Here is a 23,384-nt window from a genome sequence, read left to right on the forward strand (position 1 = left end):
CTGGCGTCCGAGCCCGGATCCTTTACCCCGTCCCCTGCGTGCGAGGACTGGACTCAATGGACAAGTCAAGTCTGAGCGCCTCGGCTCGCCCCTAAGGAAGCGCAGCAGCTAGCTGCCCTCGGGCGCTCTGGGTTGGCCGGGACGGAGTCAGGTAGGTGGGAGGGCGGGCTCTGCGTGTTCACTCTGCGTTTGGAAGTGGCACAGGACCTGAAATCCTTTTTATAGAGGCCTGGGCAGCGTGCCGAGCCCTGTCGGGGCTTTGCAGCCAGGTCCCAGAGGGAAGAGATCATGCAAACGAGAGGCGGAGGCCGCTATGCAAATTAGAGGAGCCCCGCCTGCATAGCAAGAGGGTGAGTCCCAGTCCAGATGCTCACATCTGGCGCTGGTCTGGCCTGAGTGGACACCTGCACAGTTGGCCTCAGAGGACCCAGAGAGGAGGGTGAGAATGAAGCCGGGGAGGCTGAGGATCTGCGGAGCTGGGGAGGAGTGGTGGGGGAGAGGCAGAGAGCAGAGCAGAGAAGCAAAGTTTCCAAGAAAAAGAAGACTTCTGACACCGATGGGGGCCCTAAGCCAGAGGTTTGAGTGGGACTTGGGACCTGATCTTCCCATCCCTCGTGTCCATGCACAGGCATTCACTGAGGGCTATGAGGGACTGCAGGTTCCAGATTCCCAGCTCACTAGCCACGTTCCTTTCCCTGCCTCCCTTAGGAGAAACAGTTCCTGAAGGGTAGGATTCGAGGCTTTGTTCGGAACCTGGGGCAGGGAGGCTGGGGGTAAAGTCCTGCCAGGGACTGACAAGCCCCAGAGGATTTGTGCCTCCCAGCTTCCTGTGTGTGATCGGGGTTAGTTCTTCCACGGGGTGGAGGGTGGGGACCAGTGTCACTGCCTTGAGGGCTGCTTGTGCCTTTAAAAAAGTGCCCCGATGGTGCGGGTCCTTGGCGACGTTTCTAAAAGCTTCGCTCCAGAAGTGAACACAGCTGGCGCCTCCTCCTCCTGTGCCAACTGTCGGTGTGGGGGACGCCTGCTCCGTGTCCCTCACGTACCACCTCCCACCCCCTTGGCCGCAGGGTCAGCATGCTCCGCGCAAGGCCAGAGGCCCTGGTGCTCCTGGGAGCTCTGCTGACTGCACTCCTGGACCCAGCAGGTAAGTACCCTAGTTCGGGATGTCTCCCAGTTTCCCTTGGGAGTTGGGGAAGGGAGACGTGCAGGCAAGCGGCTTCCTGAGGCTGGAAGATCGGGTGAGATGGCTGAGCGGCTCAGCCAGATGGGAAACTTCCTGGCGCAGCCTAGACGCCGCGCGAGTATCGCCACTTGGGTCGGGTTGGGGGCGCTGGGCGGGCTGGAGAAGCACGGGCCGAGGCCGTCGGGTCCTAGAGGGGTCGCAGGGAGGCTAGCACTGAGTGGACCACCCTCTGACCCACAGGCGGCCAGGACTCACTCTCGCTGACCTGGGAAGTGCAGCGCTATGACGGCTGGTTCAACAACCTGAGGCACCACGAGCGTGGCGCTGCCGGTGCGTCCCGTGGTCTGGGGTGGGGAACGGCTAGTGGAGGGCAGGGGCGCGGGAGACCCGGCGCGGAGAAGCCGAGAGAGCGCGCCGCCAGCTGCCCGGCTGCCTGCGCCGCGAACTCCTATACACCCCTGGGGACAGAAGAAAGGGTCTCGTCAGTGGGAGTGGGGAGTTGGAGGGAGGCGTAGAGCGAGGTTCGTGGGCTTGTTGCAGACGGAGTGCTCAGACAGAGCCCGGCTCCCTGCTTCCCACAGGCTCCCGACTGCGGCGCCTTGTACCAGCTAATTACGCGGACGGCGTGTATCAGGCTCTGGGGGAGCCGCTGCTGCCCAACCCGCGCCGACTCAGCAACGCCGCCATGCGGGGCACAGCCGGGCAGCCATCCGGCCGCAATCGCACAGTGCTGGGGGTCTTCTTCGGTGAGAGCAAAGTGGGAGAACGCGTCTTCGGTGAGGGTTGACCTGGCGCTCGGCTCAGCGCCTGGGGAGAGGGGCCCTGAGGCCTCTCTGCAAGTCCACAGGAGACCGATACAAGACCCCGAACCACTTCCTCTCCCCACCAAGCCTCACTTCAAGCCTTTCGTCCTCTTGGAGGGATTTGGGGGTGTTGATTCGGGGGTATTTGCTCTCCTAATCTTTCTCTTGTCACTGACTACAAACCCAGGAGTGCCACTAACCCTCATTATAGCTCTTAGAAGCTGATTCCCCTGCCGCCCCTCTCCTCCTGTTGTGATTATATCTTCTTTCCCCCGAAGAGGGAGGGAGAGGCAGGTTCTGTTCGGAGATGGGGACCGGCTTGGGGGAGCCCTTACATTAATTCTATTATTTTGATTCTCCCAACAACATTATGGGGTGGGCGAGGAGGGTACTATAACCCCACTTTGCAAATTAGAAAAAAGTTTTAGAGCTGGTGGCGCGGAACTTGTCTTGGAACATCTGCCTTTAGGCTCTTGAGAAATTGGCGTCAGCCTTGGCGGTGGGGAGTAGCGAGTCTCACCAGTTTGCCCCCTACGACCGCAGGCTACCACGTGCTCTCGGACCTGGTGAGCGTGGAAAAGCCTGGCTGCCCGGCCGAGTTCCTCAACATCCACATCCCGCCCGGAGACCCCGTGTTCGATCGCGACCAGAGCGGGGACGTGGTGCTGCCCTTCCAGAGGAGCCGCTGGGACCCCGAGACCGGACAGAGCCCCAGCAACCCCCGGGACCTGGTGGGCGGGGCAGGCGGCTGGGGGCGTGGGGTCGGGGCGGGACCTGAGGCCCTGGGGAGAGGCTCCCACCCCCAGCACACCCTCCACGGCCGCCCGGCCCTCGCCCGCCCTGAGCCGCCTCGGCCACCCGACCCCCGGCTCAGCCTCCCGCTGTCCCCGCAGACCAACGAGGCGACGGGCTGGCTGGACGGCAGCGCCATCTATGGCTCCTCGCACTCCTGGAGCGACGAGCTGCGGAGCTTCTCCGGGGGGCAGCTGGCGTCGGGGCCCGACCCCGCCTTCCCCCGGGACGCGCAGGACCCGCTGCTCATGTGGACCGCGCCCGACCCCGCCACGGGACAGCGCGGGCCCCGGGGGCTGTACGGTGAGGCGGCGGGGGCGCGGGCGGGGGGCCGGCGAGGTGCGCCCCCCTCGGGCCCACCCGCGCTCAACTCCTCCCCTGCGTCCCCACCGCGCGGGCAGCCTTCGGGGCGGAGCGAGGGAACCGCGAGCCCTTCCTGCAGGCGCTGGGCCTGCTCTGGTTCCGCTACCACAACCTGTGGGCGCAGAGGCTGGCCCGCCAGCACCCGCTCTGGGGGGACGAGGAGCTGTTCCAGCACGCGCGCAAGAGGGTCATCGCCACCTACCAGGTGGGTCGCGCGGCCCTCCCCCCACGTCCTGGTCCCCGGGAGACTCCGCTGCCCCGCACAGCCCTCCATCCTTGGACAAGCCCACCCAGAAACACCCCTCCCCAGACAGCTACCGTCTAGGGAAAGCCCCTGAGAGTGATAAGGAGGCAAAGCGCTACTTATACCGGAGGTTTTCTCGTGATTGTTATTTAGCTGCCCCCTCCCCCCCTGCCCTCGTTCCTCGTGGGCAACGGGCACCTCGGCCCCTCTGCTGTTTGAGTGTCTCTCCCGTGACTGCCCCTGCCTGGTCCTCGTCTCCCACCTAAGCCTTCCTTGAGCTCAGATCCCTCCTGGCCTGGCTGCTCCAGCGCTGGCCTCCCATTTCCCCCTCTCTTGACCCTCAGAACATCGCAATGTATGAGTGGCTGCCCAGCTTCCTGCAGCAAGCACCGCCGAATTACACAGGTGAGGGAGTTGGGGGAACACCTGCGCTGAGGGCGGTTTGCGGAGGGGGAGGGCGGTCAGGATCCATAGGACAAAGAAGACAGGTGGGTTCATATGACGAGAGTGTGTGAGGGTAAAGAGCCTATTTCTCTTCTTACCCCTGTGGACAGAGTACCGCCCTTTCCTGGACCCCAGCATCTCTCCGGAGTTCCTGGCGGCCTCTGAGCAGTTCTTCTCCACCATGGTGCCCCCTGGCGTCTACATGAGGTGAGGGAGGGTCTGGCTGAGCAGCACACTGGCAGAGGTGAAGAATTAGTGGTGTTGGGGGCCTGGGGCCTTTTTTACACCCCTACAGTTTCATGGGGGAAAAGAAGCAGACTTTGGTGCCCTGAAACAGCACCCTGGGGTAGGAAGTTCAGTCTTAACAGGAAAATCTCCCCATTTCCTCCTAATGGCTGAACTTCAGTTGTTGAGAGGAGGATTTGTCCAGCAGCTGGGTCACTCTCTTCCCTCCTTCCCTTCCTACTCTGTGTGGACAAAGAGCAACCTCTACCTTCAATCTGCACTCGTTGCCAAATCCCTGCCATGTTCAAGGAAGTTCAGAGGACACCCCTTAGTACCAGCCAGACCCCCTCTGAACCCCTCACCCCACTCAACCCCACCTCACCTTCTCTGAATTCTCTTACTGCATCCTTGATTCCCCATTTCAGAAACGCCAGCTGTCATTTCCAGATGGTCCTGAGTGAGGGTTTGGGCAGCTCCCCAGCTCTCAGAGTCTGCAACAGCTACTGGATTCGGGAGGTCAGCCTGGGGTCAGAGGCAAGGGGAGGTGGGTCAAGGTCAGTCTCATCACACAGGCTGGGAAAAGCAACAGTTCCAGTTCTTAGGTGTTGCAGCTCCAGGGTGGTGGGAGTTGAAGAGTAGAGTGATCAGAAAATTATCTGGGGACAACAGCTCAAGAGAGTCTAGGACTGGCCAAGGGCCCTTTATCCTGAGGTGCTGCAGTGGTCCTGAGAAGGACCTGGCTTTAGGGAGGGGCCTGAGAACCTACCTTGAGTGTGTTTTTTCCAGAACCCCAATCTGAACAGTGCCGAGGCAGTGAATCATCTGCTGCTGGGAATGGCCTCCCAGATTTCGGAGCTGGAGGACAGGATAGTGGTTGAAGATCTGAGGGGTAAGCACTGGAGGCAGAGGGGATGAAGGCCCAGAGGTCCGGGAGCCTGGGGACCCTTCTGGGTTAAGCATCAGGCAGACCTAGGGTACCTACAATGCAGGAACATAGATAAACACACAGCAAACAGCCATTAGAAGAAAACAAGCTTTATTCTAAATTACCGACATCTGAGTATGTGGGGGAAGGGTGGCACCACAATCTCTGGTGCTTAGGTCGCTAAAGGTTTTTGTCCAGCCCTATGCTGAGGTTAAGGAGGTGGGACGGGGAATTTACTGCTTGGTGACTCGAACAGTCCTGAGTCTCGGGGGAAGAGTTTTGCCAGAAAAATTGCCCCTGGTCACACATGATGACAGTGGCCCTGCACCAAGGCAGGGCACACATGTCAAGGAGTGCTGAGTGTGGGTAATGCCAACAGCCCAATTCAAGGCTGCTGGGCGAAGAAGGGTTAGAGGGACTGAGCCTAGAGCCTGGTCCTCTCTCCTCCTCAGATTACTGGCCTGGCCCTGGCAAGTTCTCCCGCACTGACTATGTGGCCAGCAGCATCCAACGTGGCCGAGATATGGGGCTGCCCAGCTATAGCCAAGCCCGACAGGCCTTGGGGCTGATGACCCCACAGAACTGGAGTGACCTCAACCCCCACGTGGACTCTCAGGTCAGGAATAGTGATGATAGTAATGGCAGCTAAAGCTTTCTTGTGGTGATACTGTTCTAAGTCCTTTACACGTGTAACACATTTAATCTATGTCAAGAACGTTACAGAGTAGATACCATAATTATAGCCGTTTTACTGATGACATAATTGGTAAGTCAGTCTTGGAGGCAGGATTTAAATTCAGCCATCTGATTCCAGAGTATCCTCACCACTGCATTGTACCATTACTGCAGAGTGGGCCCTGGGTTGGGTGCCATTGCCCTATTCCTGCAGGATCTCTCCCCATGAGTTGGGTGAGCCTGAAGCTGCTGATCGCTGGGGATGGGCAGTCTGGGTAGTGACGCACTGGTCCTCCCACCAGGCTTGGCACCACCTGAGGAGGGCTGCCTAGATAGAGGAGACTTCCTCAGGCCTGAGCAGCAAGCCAGGCAGCTGATGGGGTCCTGTGTTTGAGGGATGGGGCAATAGTGGCTGCCCTCCCAACACAAAACCGTACCCACCCACGCTCACACGCTCCTCACTTCCTGTGTGGCCCCAGGTGCTGGAGGCCACAGCTGCCCTGTACAACCAGGACCTGTCCCAGCTGGAGCTACTCCCCGGGGGGCTCCTGGAGAGCCATGGGGACCCTGGACTCCTCTTCAGCACCATCGTCCTCGATCAGTTTGTGCGACTGCGGGATGGCGACCGCTACTGGTTTGAGAACAGCAGGAATGGGTGAGGCCTGCCTGGGTTCCCACCTCAGACTCTGCCTCGGCCTGGGCCCCAGACCCTCTGCCTGTAAACAGCACCCGGCCGTCCCAGCACCCCTCCCCAACCCCTCTCGGTCTCTTTTCTCATCTGGGTCCCTGGGCCTGAGTTTGCTGGAGACCTGTGTCCCCTTCCCATCCCAACAATTCCTGGCTTTCTCTAACTTAGGCTATTCTCCACGGACGAAATTGCAGAAATCAGAAACACCACTCTTCGGGACGTGCTGGTGGATGTCACCAGCGTGAACCATGGTGCCCTGCAGCCCAATGTCTTTATTTGGCAACAAGGTGGGTGACCTGGGAGAACACAAGCAGTGGTGGCAGAGAAGGGACAGAGGTTGTGTGGGGATCACTTGGTGCTGTCCAGGGAGCTAGGCACCAGGCAGCTCCTTCTGTGTTGGTCTGAGAGGCCTGCATTAGGCCATCTCCCCCCGTAGAGACTAGACTGGTTTGCAGGCTGAACCTTGTGGTCAAGTTGGGATAGATGCTGAGAGATGGGATGTGGAAGAGGAATTTTTGACGGGAACAAGTTCCAGGGAGGAGGGTTTGGGAGGGAGTGGGTACCTGGTCCTTTATAGGACAGAAGAGAAGGCTGCCTGGCCAAGGAGTGGGATCCTCAGGCCCTGAGATCTTCTGTGCCTTTCCCTCAGGTGCACCCTGCCCTCAGCCCCGGCAGCTTACAAGTGAAGACTTGCCCGGCTGTGTGCCCCTGACTGTGACTCATTTCTTCGAGGGCAGTGGTCCTGGTTTTGGCATCACCATCGTGGTTCTGTGCTGTTTCCCACTAGGTGAGCCCTTTACCCCTTCGCCCATTTCTCTTCTGACTCCCCTCCTCCTCACAGACTGTCCCTGCCCCTCATTACCTGCTGGCCTGTAAGGCTAGCTCCTAGGTACATTTGAAGCCAGGCTCAAGGGGCCTTGGGAAGGGAGGGGCAGCAGCCAAAGCCTCAGTGAAGCTGTAGGCGAGGCCCCCCCCATCCCAGTGGCTCCTTCTGACCCACTTCAGTGAGCCTGCTTATCTCTGGGGTGGTGGCCTATTTCCGGGGCCAAGAGCGCAAGAATCTACAAAAGAAAGGCAGAGAGAGTGTGAAGAAGGAAGCAGCCAAAGATGGAGTGTCAGGTGAGATGGGGCCAAGGGGCGGGAAGGGAGAAGGGGACAGATGGGGGGGGCGGTGCTGGGAGAAAGAACCAGGTTACAGATGTGGGGAGAGAGCCAGGCTTTGGGGGTGCCTGCTCAGACTGAACTAGCCTGAGGGCAGGGGCCTGGGGACCTCTGCTGAACCACTCTGCCCCATTGTCCCTTCCCTAGCGATGGAGTGGCCGGGACCCAGGGAGAGCAGCTATCCCATCACCATCCAGCTGCTCCCAGACAGGCATCTGCAGGTCCTGGACAGGCGTCTCTCTGTGCTCCGCACCGTCCAGCTGAGGCCCCCGCAGCAGGTCCACCTCATCCTGTCCAGCAACCGCGGACGCCGCGCCCTGCTGCTCAAGATCCCCAAGGAGTATGACCTGGTACGGCCCATCCTGCCTCCCCGGCTTGGGCTGCCCTCACACATCTCCCCTCTCACGGCGAGTCCTCTCCGGCCACCCCATCCTCAGCTACAGAGCTCAGTTGTGAAGGCTGATGCTGGGAGGAGGCACTTCTTTCAGAGGTCCCCAGACCCACCGGACTCTCCCTCTGACCCCCTTTGGGCCTCTCACCTGGCCCCAGCGGGATGGAATGGGGGACAGCTTTTTTCTCCATCCCCCAACCCAAGACCCTCTGAGGGGAGGCTGAACCAGAAGCTTGAGCTTTCCTCCCACCAGGTGATGCTGTTTAACTCCGAGGAAGAGCGAGGCACCTTCGTGCAGCATCTGCAGGGCTTCTGTGTGAGCTGGGCTCTGGGCCTTGATGTGGCTGAGATGAGTGAAAACGAGCTGTTCAGGAAGGCTGTGACCAAGCAGCAGCGGGGCCGCATCCTGGAGGTCTTCTTCAGACACCTCTTTGCCCAGGTGCCTGACTGTGCCTTTTGGAGGCAGGACCGGGCCCAGGGGTTGAAGGGACCCTGGGCTGAACAGGACCCTATGTGGGGTGATCTAAGCTTCTGCTCTGCGGGGTGGAGATTTCGGTTTCCTCATCTGTGAAACAGTGATTAAAATAGGATCCATCCCTTTAGGTTGTTGTGAGGATTCAGGGAGATGGTCTACATCAGTGGTTCTCAAAGTGTGGCCCCTGGACCAGCAGCAGCAGGCTCATCTGGGAATTTGTTAGAAATTCAAGTCCTCAGGACCTTCCCCAAGACCTAGGAAATCAGGAACTCTGGGGTTGGGGCCCACAAGCCCACCAGAGGCTTCTGATTCCCTCTAAAGTTTGATAAACACTGTTCTATGTACAGGGTTTAGCCCAAGTGCTTGCTTCATTATAGGCATTTAACAAATGGTAGTTACATGTATATGACTTTTAAAAGCAGGCACATGGCAGCCCTGTCTGAATTGACAAGAGAACATATCTTTAGCCCCTTCCTCCCTGTCCACTTACTGTCTGCTGCGGCTTCTGTCCCCAGTGTAGGCTCTCTCACTTTGCATTCCCAAACTGTGCCCCTCCCCATTCCCACCCCATCCCCTGCTACAGTCACCCCCTCTGCAGGAGAGCAGAAGCCCAAGTCAGAAGTTTATCTAATGACCATGAGCGGCCACCAGGGCTCACCCTTTCTGATCTGGACTTTGGGGAGATGTGAGAGGTCACTGAACTGCTCCCAGCCCAGGCCTCACCTCCTTCTCTCCCTCCCTCTGCTGCTGCCCGAGTGCAGGTGCTGGACATCGACCAGGCGGACGCAGGGACCCTGCCTCTGGAATCGTCACAGAAGGTGCGGGAGGCCCTGACGTGTGAGCTGAGCCGGGCCGAGTTTGCCGAGTCCCTGGGCCTCAAGCCCCAGGACATGTTTGTGGAGTCCATGTTTTCTCTGGCCGACAAGGACTGCAATGGCTACCTGTCCTTCAGGGAGTTCCTGGACGTCCTGGTTGTCTTCATGAAAGGTAGGGGGATGGTGGACCATCCCAGGAGTCAGGTGTCTTTCAGCAGAGAGGTGTCTTTCAGCAGAGAGGTGACGGGCATCCCCCTATCTCTTCCCAGGCTCCCCAGAGGACAAGTCCCGCTTGATGTTCACCATGTATGACCTTGATGGGAATGGCTTCCTCTCCAAGGACGAGTTCTTTACCATGATGCGGTATGGGGTGGGCCCCTCCAGTCCTGAGACTTTCTGATATTTTAAACAGGAAAACAGGTCAGGTCAGAGGAAGGTAGGCGAGGAGGTTATGAGTCCATCTGCATTGAGAGGTGGCCTAGGTACTATATCCTAGACACTCAGAGCATCGAGCTTCAGACGTTTATCTGGCCAGGCCCCTGCCTCCAGGAGGGTCTGTATTTGCAGTGCCAACACCACCAGAAAATTCTCTCTAGTTACAGAAGACAACCAACATCAAGATGACCAGTAACAAAGCCCACTAACCCCTTCTGGATGCCTTTGGGTCTTTGCTAACTCTTCAAATGCTGTGCTTTACACAGTGAGATAATGAATCATGGAGGATGGATGCCCTGGGTCACTGCCAGTATTAATCACCAGGACAGGCAGGAGGAAAAACATGGAAAGTTCTTCTATATTCCAACCCTTCTCTCTTCCCGCTTCTTAAGCCATTTCTGGTTGTGGTGTGCCAATAAAGACCAGTTTTGAGCTCACAGACTTATTCCTGAAGACCGTGCTCCAGTAACACAGCTGCTGGCAGCTCTATAAGGACAGGGTTCATATCTCTCTTTGTTCCCTGCTGAATCCCCTCCTCCGCACTGTGATTGGCACATAGCAGGCATTCAATACATAGTTAACTGAATCAGATGACACAAATAAGCAAATGAATAAACAGAATGCATAGAACAGCCCAGACCCTTTAAACTCTTCTACCCCTGTAAGCCTCCTCATTGCTTTCAGCTTTCACCTTAACTGCCACATTCTTTACAGTCCAGATACCACAACTGGACGTGAGCTCCTGAAAGGGCTGGGGCGAGGCGCACTGCAGTTGTCCCTCGCTGGGCGTGCTGCTGCAGGACCCTCTAGGAGGCGGTCTCTGCCCCCGGGGGCTGAGGTCCACCTCCTCGGCCTGTACTCAGTGGGGCTCTTGCTCAGCCTCACCCTGAGCAAGTGGGATGATGTGTTTTTTTAATGTGATGGCAGTGCTTGCTGTGCCATGCATGCAAAGGTCTTTTTCTGCTGGACTCACACAAACTAGCATGTTTGTTTGCTTTTGTCCCAAAGCACAGCCTAAGAAAAGAGTTATGGCCACTGTAGCTGCCACTGTGGGTGCTGTCACATTGGGTGCGGAGATACTCCTGCCTATCCCCCAGGCTGTTGGCACAAGGAAGCAGCAGCCAGTGCAGCTACATCTCCTCTCCCAACCCCCCACTGGACCACAAACGGGGTGCCTGGCGGTGGTGTGGGAGGTGTCAACACGAGAGCCTGCCACGTGAGAGCGCCATGGCACACCTGGACATGTCCCTACACTAAGTGGACATTCATCCCAGCTGTAGATGCCCCCCTGTTTGGGGGCTGCTTTCTTTAACTGGTCAAGGTCACTTTCAATTTTGTTCTGCCCTTTGAGCCCTTGGCCACCCCACCCAGCTTAGCATCAGCGGAGGCTCAATGAACACCTTCTCAGTGCCATTTCCTGGGTCACTGGTAACCACATTAGATAGGCCGGGGCCGCCCCACCCAGCACCTGCCTGAACCTGACCTTGCCGGGTGACAGGCTGCTTTCGTCTCTCCTCCCTCCCCCGGCCCAGGTCCTTCATCGAGATCTCCAACAACTGCCTGTCCAAGGCCCAGCTGGCCGAGGTGGTGGAGTCCATGTTCCGGGAGTCGGGCTTCCAGGACAAGCAGGAGCTGACGTGGGAGGACTTCCACTTCATGCTGCGGGACCACGACAACGAGCTCCGCCGCACCCAGCTCTGGGTCAAAGGTGGAGGTGGAGGTGTGTGAGTTTGGAAGGCATCAGGAATGGGCGTGTCTTCAAAATGAGAGTTCCTGGTGCATAGCACTCAGGTCTTATTTCTCTTTTAGTCCTTGGTGCCTAGTAGAGAGCCAGGCACGTGTAATCAAGGGCATCACATACACTTGTGCAATTTATGCACAAAGATACCCACTGAGGGGTCAGGGCAGGCTGAAGTCCAGCCTACATTCTACACACCAACCATGTGCATTGGTCTGGGGTGTGTCTGGCCAGAGGAAGAGGCCCTATTTTCTCTACACAAAGGACCTGCAGGGTTGCATCCGCCTGGAGGGGGGCCCCTTTTCTAATTGCACTCAGTTTCCACATTGTCTAGCAGTGGCCGCCGCCCTGTGTACGGTGGGTGCTCTGTGTGGGCAGTGAGGGGAGCAAGGCTGGAGAAAGATGGGGACATGACCAAATCACTGGCAAGTGCCACGGCAGCCTTCCTAGGACAGTCTCCTCCCTCGTGGGGAAGCCCGTCCAGCTTCTTGTTCTCCCCAGGTATTGGAGACATTCTTAAACCAAACGTCAGCTGTCGAGTGTCATTCATCACTCGGACTTCTGGGGAACGGTGAGTGGGAACGGGGCACTGGGAGGCACCCCGGCTGGGTCCCCTGCAGAGAAATGAAGGAGTAGGGCTGGTGGAATCAGCCCCTGGGCCAGACATTTGCTCTGAAAGTAGCTCTCAGCGCACGGTTGTTCTAGCCCAAGTTCCCGCTGCCTCACACACATACCCCTTACTGCTCAGGAGCCTGGCTCTCTCCCTGCCCCTCCAGGACAGAATCATTCTACAGAACATATGACCAGATCATGTTCATTCCTTCTGTCTTGCCTTCTGCCTGGCTTCTTTCCGACCGGTTTTATGGGCAGGTTCTTTGGACAGAAATGAGTCCCAGGATCTATCCCTTCCCACACCAGCCCCAACTCTGACTTGGCAGTTCTTCTCCTGGCTGCAAAGACAAGGGAAGAATGAGACCCATTTTTCTCTTCTCAGTTCTTGCCCTCAGGGAGTGGGGCTCCCTGTCTCAGAAGCCCCAGAGTTGGGAGGCCCTGGGTTGAAGAAGAGGTTTGGCAAAAAGTAAGTGTTTCCCAGACCCTTGACCCAAGGAGACATGGGGAGAAGTCTCAGGGTCTCTGGTCTGCCCACACCTCCAGACACAAGGAACCATCCTGAGACTCATTCCATGTGTCCCTGACCGGATTGGCAGGCTATTGAGTTAATGACTCTTCAACCTCTTCCAACCTCTGCACCCTAATCTTCAGGCAAGGGGCCTGGCACTCAGATGCAACACCAGGCAGTGAGGGGTCTCCTGGCTCCTGCCTGCTTTGGGCACAGCAGTGAGGTCTGTGCAGGGAGCAGGAAGAAGGAAGGACAGAACAGATAGGAGGAAGTGGAGATGGAGTAGTGGGGAGATGGAAGAGTGGGTGGATAGGGCAAATAAAGCTGAGAGGTAAAGGCTTGGCAGAGTGGGATTCTACCCCCCAAAAGCTTTTTCTTTCTCATCTGTTGTGACCCATCCTGACCGCTACCAGATCACCAGGTCTCCTTCATAGGGTGGCATTTAGGGGAGGACAGGGTGCCCTGACCTCAGGCCACCTGCCTCCCATTGCTGCAGGGCAGTGGTGCCCCCTCCCCGGCTATACACAGAGGCGCTGCAGGAGAAGATGCAGCGGGGCTTCCTGGCCCAGAAGCTGCAGCAGTACAAGCGCTTCGTGGAGAACTACCGGCGGCACATCGTGGTCGTGGCCATCTTCTCGGCCCTCTGTGCCGGCCTGTTTGTGGAGCGTGCTTACTGTAAGGAGAGTTCCAGGTTGCGGGCAGTGAGAGTGGAGATGTGAGAGCCTTCGGGTTGTTATTCTTGATCCTCAGGCGTCTGGATGGGGGAGCCCAGCCGTTCTGACTGGGGTCCAGGCCTCTGTGCTGTGCTGATCCATCCCCACCGTGCCCCCAGACTATGCCTTTGCCTCGCCACCCTCGGGCATTGCAGAGACCACCCTCGTGGGCATCATCCTGTCGCGGGGCACGGCGGCCAGCGTCTCCTTCATGTTCTCCTACATCCTGCTCACCATGTGCCGCAACCTCATCACCTTTCTGCGAGAGACCTTCCTCAACCGCTACGTGCCCTTCGACGCCGCCGTGGACTTCCATCGCTGGATCGCCATGGCTGCTGTCGTCCTGGCCAGTATGTGGCTCCCGGGCATGCTCGCCACTGCTGCGGTCCCCTGGGTCGAGCTGTGGGGGAGGCAGTAGGGAGACTGGAGCTACTTATACTTCCTGCTCTCCTCGGGGCTGGAGGTCGAGTTCGCCCTGGAGGCGTCTCTAACAGGATGTGTCTCTTTCAGTTTTGCACAGTGCTGGCCACGTGGTGAATGTCTACATCTTCTCAGTCAGCCCCCTCAGCCTGCTGGCCTGCATCTTCCCCAGCGTCTTTGTGAATGATGGGTCAGTTTCGGGGAGGGTTCCCCTTGGGAATCCTGGGACAGGCCTCAGGGTACAACAGAAAAGAGGTAGATGGCTCTAGACCCTCCACTCTCTCACTAAGTGAGGGCGAGAAGCTAGCATCCTTGGGGAAGCTGAGAGATGACTTCCTTGCCCTCAGGAAGGAAGCAGGCCGTAATTGGCCAGGAAAGGAGTTTGGGAGATGAAGTCGGAGCCTCTTTCTCACGTGTACCTGACACATAGCTTGCTGTCTCAGCCTACTGTCCATTCACTGGGCAAATATTTGTGGAACACGTCCTGTGTGTCCATCCAGGAGCCAAAGAGTTGGGATGCCAAGATACATGCAGTCGTTCAACAAATATTTATTGAGCATTTACTCTGTGCTGGGCATTGTTTGAGCATAGGGATAGAGCATGGAGGTAAGCTCCCTGCCCTCATGGAGCTTACAGAATATGAACCAAGCACTCAAGGAAGCAAAGGTCAGCTGCAGTAGGAGAGTTCAAGATAACACAGGAGGAAGAATTGCTTTGAGATCAGAGGGTGGAACTGCAGGAGGCTGGGTGCCATGTTCTTTGGAAGGATCCTTGGCCATCTGGGTTGAGTCCCAGTAACCTCCACATTCAGGGCCGTCAGGAACAGAGTCATATTGCAACAGTGGTGGAGCCCCTCCTGCCCCAGCCTGAGGCTCTGGTGTCTTTGTCCTACAGGTCCAAGCTTCCCCAGAAGTTCTACTGGTGGTTCTTCCAGACAGTCCCAGGTAAAGAGTAGACTGTATGTGGAGTCTGGGGTTTCTGTCTGAGGACTTTTGCTTTTGTCCTCATCTTCCCATGAATACACACTTGTCTATAGTGGTCATAGGATCCCTTTGCAGCCTCCAGCACAAGCCTCAGCTCCAGCTTCTTTGGGCAAGCTGTTCTGGGAGCCAGGGAGGGATGAGAGACGTCAGGGAAGAAGAGTGGAATGGGGAAATGCCCTCTGGTATTCTCAGCCCAGGCTGAGGTCCCAAGACCAGGGACTCTCTGACCCTGTCCCCGCCGCGTCCAGGTATGACAGGGGTGCTCCTGCTCCTGGTTCTCGCCATCATGTACGTCTTCGCCTCCCACCACTTCCGGCGCCGCAGCTTCCGGGGCTTCTGGCTGACCCACCACCTCTACATCCTGCTCTACGTGCTGGTGAGGGACTTCTCTGGGCAGGGCCAGGCCACAGGGCAGAGATGAGCACTCAGGATGTGGGCAGGGAGCAGGGTGAATTGGACGCAAGATCTCAGACCGAGACCCCGAGATCTGAGACCACAGTCTATGGAGCCTATGCCAGCCCCGTCTACCCTGCCCAGGCCCAGGGCCCAGGCAGGAAGTATCTGGGGAGGGTGGGTGCAGGAAGGGGGCCAGCTGGGCCTGAGCTATACTAACTGGCCATGTCTCCAGCTCATCATTCACGGCAGCTTCGCTCTGATCCAACTGCCCCGTTTCCACATCTACTTCCTGGTGCCAGCACTTATCTATGTGGGGGACAAGCTGGTGAGCCTGAGCCGGAAGAAGGTGGAGATAGGCGTGGTGAAAGCAGAACTGCTGCCTTCAGGTACTAGGCCTGACCTGACCCTCGGTGGGGAGCATTGGAGGTCAACTCATGGACGTGGGGAGACAGCCCCCCAGGCCTCGTCATCCCATTGCTACCTCTGTTAGCCTCTCAGGGACCCCTGCAGCTTTCCTGATGGAACTACAGCCCCCAAAAGAGCTGTGCTTAGTTCCCAGGAGGACTTGCAGACAGTGAGAAGTGACTATGAGAAGAGGAGGCTGAAAGTGCATTCAGAGGGGTTTAAGGACAAGAAAGACCCGCGCACGTGTGGCCTGGGTGCAGGGCGGGGAACCATACATCCCTCTCCCATTCCTTCCCTCAGAATAACCTCTCTTCAGAGACAGACAAATGGCCCAGACTGCAAAAGTCTGTTGTTGAGAGTCAGTGTTGGCCAGAGTGGGGATTCACATCAATGTAAAGGGTGGTGGAAGATGACTTAAGTGACAAGGGGCCGGCTAACCTTCAGGACTCACATAGTAAGAAAATTAACCTCACTTCAACTGTATTTCAATCAAGATTATTTAAGAGCAAAGTCTCAGCATGGTATTAGCATGCCTTCTGCATCCTCCAGTACTTGCGAATCTCCTTTTTCCACAAAGAGAGAACAAGCCTGAGGCTCAGCTATGGTCAGGCAACAAACAGTATCCAGCTAAAATTTGATAAAACATGGTACCTTCTGTTTAGACCACATGATACTTAGGCAAGGCAATGTAGGGTATTGGTTAAGAGCTTGGCCTCTGGAGCTAGATAGAGCACGTGATGCTGGTTTTCTACTCACCTTAGTGACCTAACTGTTCTGCTCAAGGTAAATTGAATTGAAAAAGGAAGTCAATTTAAAGAAAAATGTTAGATAAATGATAGTGCAGGAGGTGTGCTGATATGGCCCACCATAAAGGTAACCCTCATACGGTGGAGGTTTGGCAAACACTGAGATGGTACCTGGGGAGCCTGAGGTCCCCTGACCTAGTAAGCTGGTATGCAGGACAGTGGTATCAGGCCTGGGCCCTTAGTGGGAAGAAGCAGCAAAGAGGAGGGGAGGGGCTGGAACAGGAGAGCGGAGAAGCCCAGCTCTTGAGTTACCCAGGAAACAGAGAAGGGGGCCCTCCAACTCCCAGCCCCAGAAGCCATACTTGCTCAGATCATGTGACTACTCCCTGTGCCTCAGGTGTGTGGAGAGGACAGGGTACCTGCCAGTCCTCAGGTACCGGGAGCAAGCCCTCTGACCCCTGCCCCTCCCTGCCCATGACCCCCAGGAGTGACCCACCTTGCGTTCCAGCGGCCCCAAGCCTTTGAGTACAAGTCAGGACAGTGGGTGCGGATTGCATGCCTGGCTCTGGGGACCAACGAGTACCACCCCTTCACCCTGACTTCTGCGCCCCACGAGGACACGCTTAGCCTGCACATCCGGGCAGTAGGACCCTGGACCACCCGCCTCAGGGAGATCTACTCACCCCCGACGGGTGGCAGCTGTGCCAAACATCCAAAGGTGCCCATCATTGGGAACCACTTTTGGGGTTCTGGCATTGATAGAAGGTCCCCACCCTCCCCGACCTTGGGATAAGATGCTCCAGCCACCCCAAAGCCAGACTGGGAGAGGGCTGGGGTGCCTCAAAGAAACTAGTTCTCCCTGTCCTCCCCGGCCCCCCATTTCTAACCTCAGAGCTGGGGAAGGGCCAGGCTCATCTCATCTTCCTCTTCTGTTGGCAGCTGTACCTCGATGGACCATTTGGAGAGGGCCACCAGGAGTGGCATAAGTTTGAGGTGTCCGTGCTGGTGGGAGGGGGCATTGGGGTCACCCCCTTTGCCTCCATCCTCAAAGACCTGGTCTTCAAGTCATCCTTAGGCAGCCAAATGCTCTGTAAAAAGGTGAGTGTCCCTCTTCCATTCTTCAAAGAAATGGGGACAGACAGCCTGATTGTGTCCCCACATCCCAGCAGAGTAGCATGATAAAAAGTCCCTGGCTCCTAGGCAACCGGTTCTGCTGGGGCCATTCATACCCAGTTGCCCAGATGGGAAACATTTGAGGGAGGGTAAGAGGTGTAGCCAGAAGAGCCTCTGCTGGGATGTGTGGCTAGAAGCTTTGGATCAGGCCTGTGGGTCCTGCCAGAGGTTTGGTGCCTGTGGGTGGTCCAGGGCTTCCCATCATCTCAGTATAAGCATTTGGGTGGAGGAACCTTGAGCTGAGCTGAGTCAGAGCCCTAGTTGTGTGTCCCCAGATCTACTTCATCTGGGTGACACGGACCCAGCGGCAGTTTGAGTGGCTGGCTGACATCATCCGGGAGGTGGAGAACGACCTCCAGGACCTGGTGTCCGTGCACATCTACATCACCCAGCTGGCTGAGAAGTTTGACCTCAGGACCACCATGCTGGTACGTCAGGGCCGGCCAGGCAGGGCAGCTCAGTGGGTATGGGGGTTGACAGGGTAAGGATGGCCAAGGCAGGTGGGTGGACGACCATCTGGACTAGGAGCTGACCGTGGCTCTGCCTGGCTGTGACCTTCCTCCTCTACTCCCTCCCCCAGTACATCTGTGAGCGGCACTTCCAGAAGGTGCTGAACCGGAGTCTGTTCACGGGCTTGCGCTCCATCACCCACTTTGGCCGACCCCCCTTCGAGCTCTTCTTCAACTCTCTGCAGGAGGTCCACCCCCAGGTCAGTCCCACCCCGACCCATCCTTCCCCTGCCAGGACTTCCTGGCCCTCAAGCAGCCTGCAGCTGGGTACTGAGCAGAGGACCTCAGGATGGGGTCAAGCATTGGAGAAGGGCTTTAAACCCCACCCCCTGCCTCCCCAACTTAAGCCTCCTCCTCAGGGCCTGGGGTCAATGCCCTGGTCATTCCAGCCAGGCTTGAGAAGCAGCTCCCTCCTGGGGAGGAAGCCCACAGGCCTCTGCTTCTCTGCAACCACTGCCCCCCCACACACTTGACAGGTGAGGAAGATTGGGGTGTTTAGCTGCGGCCCTCCAGGAATGACCAAGAATGTAGAGAAGGCCTGTCATCTCATCAACAGGAAGGACCAGGCCCACTTTGTGCACCACTATGAGAACTTCTGAGCCCTCCCTCCCTGGTTCCTGATCCCTCCATGGACCAGCCCTGCCAGCAGTTTCTGTCAGAATTCACCTCAGGCCTCAGCTGGAGAGCTGGAAGAGCCTCTCCCTCATTGCCCCATCTGTCCCAGGCTCTGAGAAGATAGAGGAGACCCTTCTAGCTTAAGCCACAGCAGGCTGTGGAAGACAAAGTGGGGAGGGGACAGTCCCTGCCTTGTGACAACTCTGGAGGTGAAGAGATACAACCGCATTTTCCTCTGATAGGTCCCCATGTCTGTTTTCCTTCCAGAAAATCAATGTATTGCTTTGGTATTTTCTTGGCCTAGGCATTTGAGGGAGGACAGGGTGGGGATACCTGGTGTGAAGAGAGGGTTCAGAGTGAGAATCTCCTCAGAGCCCAGCTTAGAAGTGGCGATGCTAAACCTGGATGGCCTGCCTGCCTCAATTCAGTCTCTGAGGCCTTTTCCCTCCAGCTCTACTCCCCAGCCCGTTCCTGCTCCTAGAGGATCAGGAACCCTGAGGAGCAACCAGCAACGCCCGCTGCCCTCACCTCTTGGCTGGCCCTTCTCTTAGCCTGCTGGAGCAGCCCCTCAGCTCTGGTACCAAGGAAGTCCAGCCTCTCTGCCAATCATCCAGAGTTCCCACTCAGCTCCCCTCCTCCACAGGACTTGGATGACCAACTGTCCCAGTTTGCCCAGGACTCTCCCAGTCTTGGCACTGAAAGTCTCTTGTCCTAGGAAACCCCTCAGTCCCAGGCAAATCAGGACAGTTGGTCACCTTCCACAGGAGCCAATCTGGGACATCACCTCCATACTCTTTAAGACCCTTCCTTTTCCTTCTTCAACTGGCTCTTTCCTCAAAAGCTAAGCTTTAATTCAAAAAAACAAAAGGTATAATTTGCATAAAGTGTACAAATCTTAAAGTTACCATGTACTACATATGTTACTACTACCCAAATCAAGATATAGAACATTTCCATCACCCCAGAAACTTCGCTTGTACCCCTTCCAGTCAGTCTCCCCAAGCCTTAGAAGCAACCACAGATGTGATTTTTTGTTATCACTCCAGATTCATTTGGTCATACTGAATGTACTCTTTTGAAACTGGCTTGTTTTACTCAGCACAATGTCTCTGTGATTTATCCATGTTGTTGTATATATCAGTAGTTTGTTCCTTTTTATTGATGTGTCATATTCCATTGTAGAGATATACCACAGTTTATCAAATCTTCTGTTAATAGACATTTAGATTGTTTCTAGTTTCTAATAATTATGAATAAAGCTGCTATGAACTTTCTTAGGACTTATCTTTTGGTGAACATAATGCACTCATTCCTCTTGGATATGTATCTAGGAATAAAATTGCTGGTAATAGCGTCCTCCAGCCAATCGGACCTGTGGCAGGGAGAGTTTCAGGCCATCTCCACATTCCTGCCCCAGGCTTCTGTCCTCATTGGTCATACTCTACCTCTTCTGACAGGTCAGATGCCTTTAGCTCCCTACCCTCTGTACTGAAGGAATCTCTCTGACAGAACTGGAAGGGTACCAGATCAGGAGCTAAGAGACCTGGATACGACTGCCAACTTTGCCTATACGTAGCTACAGAGGAAAATCCCTCAACTTCTCTGAGCCTGTTTTCTCATGTATTAAAATGTCTGTGTGGGTATTAGGAAGACAGATAGTGATACTGGCCCAGAAAATTATACAGATGAGAAAATTTATGAGAATATATTATACAATTGCAATGTATTTTGATTATTAATCTACCTATTTCCTAACAGCATCAGGCCTCCAGCCCTCCTGCCCTCCTGCCCCTCACTGGGTCTACAACCAGTCACTAATCCCAAACTCCAGCCCCTTAAGTCTCAGCCTTAGCTGTATTCCCAAATCTGGCCCATCAATTCCTTCCTTATTCCTTTCTAAAGACCACTCAAAATATTTATCTGTCTCATCCTAATTCATCTACCCTTGCTAGACCAGATGATATTGTTAACATGGCTGTCATGATTGTCCATAATATTCTCTACTCAGCCTTATCCTCCCTACCATTCTTGGGCGTGAGTGAGGTTCTCCTGAAGACTCCATGATCACTTTTGCCCAGAGCCCAGACAATGCCAATTGCCTGTCCAGCTGGACAGGGATGTGCCATCATTATCTTGAGTAGCCTCAGGTGGCTCTTAGGCTGCCTGGCATTAGTCCCGACTCCAAACCCCAGCCGAGTTCTAGATATCAGCTAAAAGCATGTATTCATATGATCTGGCTCCTGTCCAATCTTGCTCAGTTTCCGGAAACCCACTTGTTGCTGTGATAAAAGTCAAGGACTTGCAGAGAGGATAAAGTGTTTTCAGCCTGGTCATTCACCAGAACCTCAGTGCGCCCCACCCTTTCTGGGACTTTGTAGCCAAGTCTTCTTGGGAAGCGGATCAAAACACAAGATCAGGCAGCCAGCAGGCAATGTGCCTTTGGATTGAGAAAATGAGATCACTGCACAAATGGGTATAGGGGAGAGGTTAGACTCTGGAAAATATGTAAACATGGGAGGCCACAAAAATGTCTCAGAAAAAGAGGACTAGGGAAAGGTGACTCAGAAAAACTTCACGGAAACTATTATGTTGACAGTGAGAAAGAAAGCAAACCTTTTCTGCTCCAGGTCACAGATATAGGTCTCAGGTCCTAGGACAGAGCCCAACCCAAGCCCCGCCTCAAAGACATAGGAATGCGGATGAGAATGGAAGAGGGGTGGAAAAGGAATCAGGTGGAATTAGATGGAGATAGGATTGGAGATGGAGAAGATGAGGATGAGACTGGATGGAAGGGCTTCAGGGTCAGGTGGGAAGGGAGTGCACAAGGATGGGGAGGTGCTGAGACCAAGCTCTAGAAGAAAGAAGTGAAGTCTAGCTCTTTGTCTTTTTTTCGAACTTTCCAGATCCAGCACCATTTGAGGGGAGAAAGTAGATAAGATGTGGCAACCTTCCCACGCACTTGCTAAGAATGTTTGAGTAGGAGGAGCCAATCTAGCATAATCATTAAGAGTGAGGGCTCTTGACAACACAGCCAAAAATAATAAATAAATAAATAAATAAATAAATAAATAAATAAATATATATATATATATATATATATATAAAGAGTGAGGGCTCTTGAGTCAAGCTGGGTTTGACCTGAGTCAAACTGGGCCACCAGCTGGGTGACATTGAGCAAACAAAGGAGCTCTCAGTGCCTCATTTTGCTTCTTCATAAACGGGGGAATAACATGAGTATCTGCTTCCAGGAGTTTAGGAAGACCCCAATAATATAATTCAATTCAACAAATATGTGCTGAGTGTCTATTCGATCCCAGGCGAGGTCCAGCTCCCATGAAACTTACCTGTTAGTGGGAACAAACAGACAAGAAACAAGTAAAAAAAAAAAAAAGGAAGATAATTCCAGATCATGATAAAGAACTTTGAAAATAATAAAACAATAATCTGATAGTGAGTCACTAAAGGGGACCCTTTAGATAAGATGATTAAGGGAAGGCCCCTGAAGTGACTCTAAGATATTAACAACTAATGCACACAGAGCTTGCTGTGTGCCCAGTGCTATTGTGAATGCTTCATATGTATTAACTCAATCTTTAGAACAACCTATGCAGTAGATATTACCATTCTTCCCATTTTATAGATAAGGAAGCTGAAGCACAAAGAAGGCTTAAATAACTTGCCCAGTATTGCCCAGAATGTAAGTGAGAGGTCTAGATTTGAGCCCAGAAAGTTTTAATCAGAGACCAGGCCCTTAACTACTGCTTTATCTTGCCTCTCAAAAGCAGGCTGCAAGTGTGCAGGCAAAGATAATGTATGATAGCCTTTAACTGTGCCTGGCACTTCAAAATATTATAGTTGTTGTCATCGTTATTATTGTTATTAAGAGAAATTGAGGCTCCAGGAGGCAGAGCTCCATATTCTGAGAAGTTTGGAGTGTTTGGGGCTTGAGTGATGCTAAGTGGCGTGTTCTGACTGTCCTGTGCAGACTGCTCCCTTCCCTTCCCATCTCCCCAGGAAGGGGGAGGAGGAGGCCTGCCTTACCCTGTAGGGACATCAGGCCCCCAGATCATCTGGAAGTCACTCTATCCTGGCCTTTCCTGGAATGCAACAAGGAGAGCTGACCACCTTCCTGCCCAGTCTCCAGGAAGTTGTAAAGGGTCTGGGAACCTCTCCAGCTGACTTCTCAGGGATTATCTTCCTTGCTGGAGAGAGACTTCAGATAAACTGTAACATGAAGGCATTCCCTTTTCTGAGAGTGAGAGGCTGGCAATAAAACTCTAGGAGAAACTGCCCAAAATGCACTGAATGCTGGGTCGGGACCTGGGTTCTGTTTCCAGCCCTGCTACTAAAATCATTGTGCGACCCTAGGGAAATCACCTGAGTTCTCTGGGCCTCAATTTCCTCACCAAGAAAATAAAGGGATTAGGCTAAGACCCCATCCAGACCTAAAATTTTACTGTTCCCCTCTGCACTCATTATCCTAAATGAATGGAAGTCCTATATTAGGAAAACAGCTTCTTTGGCCACCCATCCAAGGTTCAGTTGGCTAGGGGAAGGAAACTAACATTTAAAAGTTTGTATGTGTTTTAGATCCTATACCACATTTACATAAATTGCCTCATTTAATCTTCACAATAACTCTTTGGAGAAGGTATCGTTGCTTTCATTTTAAAGAGAAGGCACCTGAGGCTCAGAGAGCAAATTGCCCATAAACATCCAAGAAGTAACAAGTAAAATCAGGATTTGAACCCAGGTCCCATGAAATCTCAGAATCTCCGCTCTTTCCATCCTGGTGCCTCTAATGGTATAGAAAGAGAAGGCAATCAAGAAGCAAACTATAGGGCTTCCCTGGTGGCGCAGTGGTTGAGAGTCTGCTTGCCGATAAAGGGAACACGGGTTTGTGCCCCGGTCCGGGAAGATCCCACATGCCGCGGAGCGGCTGGGCCC

At 54.8% G+C, this 23,384-nt stretch overlaps 1 protein-coding gene across 3 annotated transcripts; it reads left to right on the top strand.

Annotated features, from left to right (window-relative positions):
* The first annotated feature begins 19 nt into the window (after positions 1–19).
* On the top strand, positions 20–19,600 carry DUOX2 (dual oxidase 2). 3 transcript variants are annotated; one of them, XM_007121388.3, is made up of 34 exons: positions 20–151; positions 1,074–1,144; positions 1,424–1,513; positions 1,765–1,929; positions 2,530–2,717; positions 2,880–3,081; positions 3,180–3,346; positions 3,730–3,790; positions 3,940–4,036; positions 4,480–4,570; positions 4,841–4,943; positions 5,432–5,595; positions 6,134–6,309; positions 6,511–6,629; positions 6,992–7,129; positions 7,348–7,461; positions 7,651–7,853; positions 8,148–8,333; positions 9,131–9,356; positions 9,454–9,547; positions 11,152–11,339; positions 11,859–11,928; positions 12,352–12,435; positions 12,974–13,152; positions 13,310–13,540; positions 13,701–13,800; positions 14,505–14,554; positions 14,842–14,969; positions 15,222–15,375; positions 16,626–16,858; positions 17,080–17,238; positions 17,589–17,741; positions 17,894–18,022; positions 18,299–19,600. In XM_007121388.3, the coding sequence occupies exons 2-34, from the start codon at positions 1,075–1,077 to the stop codon at positions 18,419–18,421; spliced, it is 4,635 nt and encodes a 1,544-aa protein (XP_007121450.2). In that variant the 5' UTR covers positions 20–151; position 1,074; the 3' UTR covers positions 18,422–19,600. The 3 variants fall into 3 exon arrangements, with proteins under 3 accessions (XP_007121450.2, XP_007121449.2, XP_054944767.1); XM_007121387.3 differs by lacking the exon at positions 20–151 and having other exon boundaries at positions 1,075–1,144; positions 11,152–11,343; positions 11,842–11,928; XM_055088792.1 differs by lacking the exons at positions 20–151; positions 18,299–19,600 and having other exon boundaries at positions 1,075–1,144; positions 17,894–18,295.
* The last annotated feature ends 3,784 nt before the right edge of the window (positions 19,601–23,384 follow it).

Source organism: Physeter macrocephalus, chromosome 11 (assembly GCF_002837175.3).
Source record: "Physeter macrocephalus isolate SW-GA chromosome 11, ASM283717v5, whole genome shotgun sequence".
Lineage (NCBI taxonomy): Eukaryota > Metazoa > Chordata > Mammalia > Artiodactyla > Physeteridae > Physeter > Physeter macrocephalus.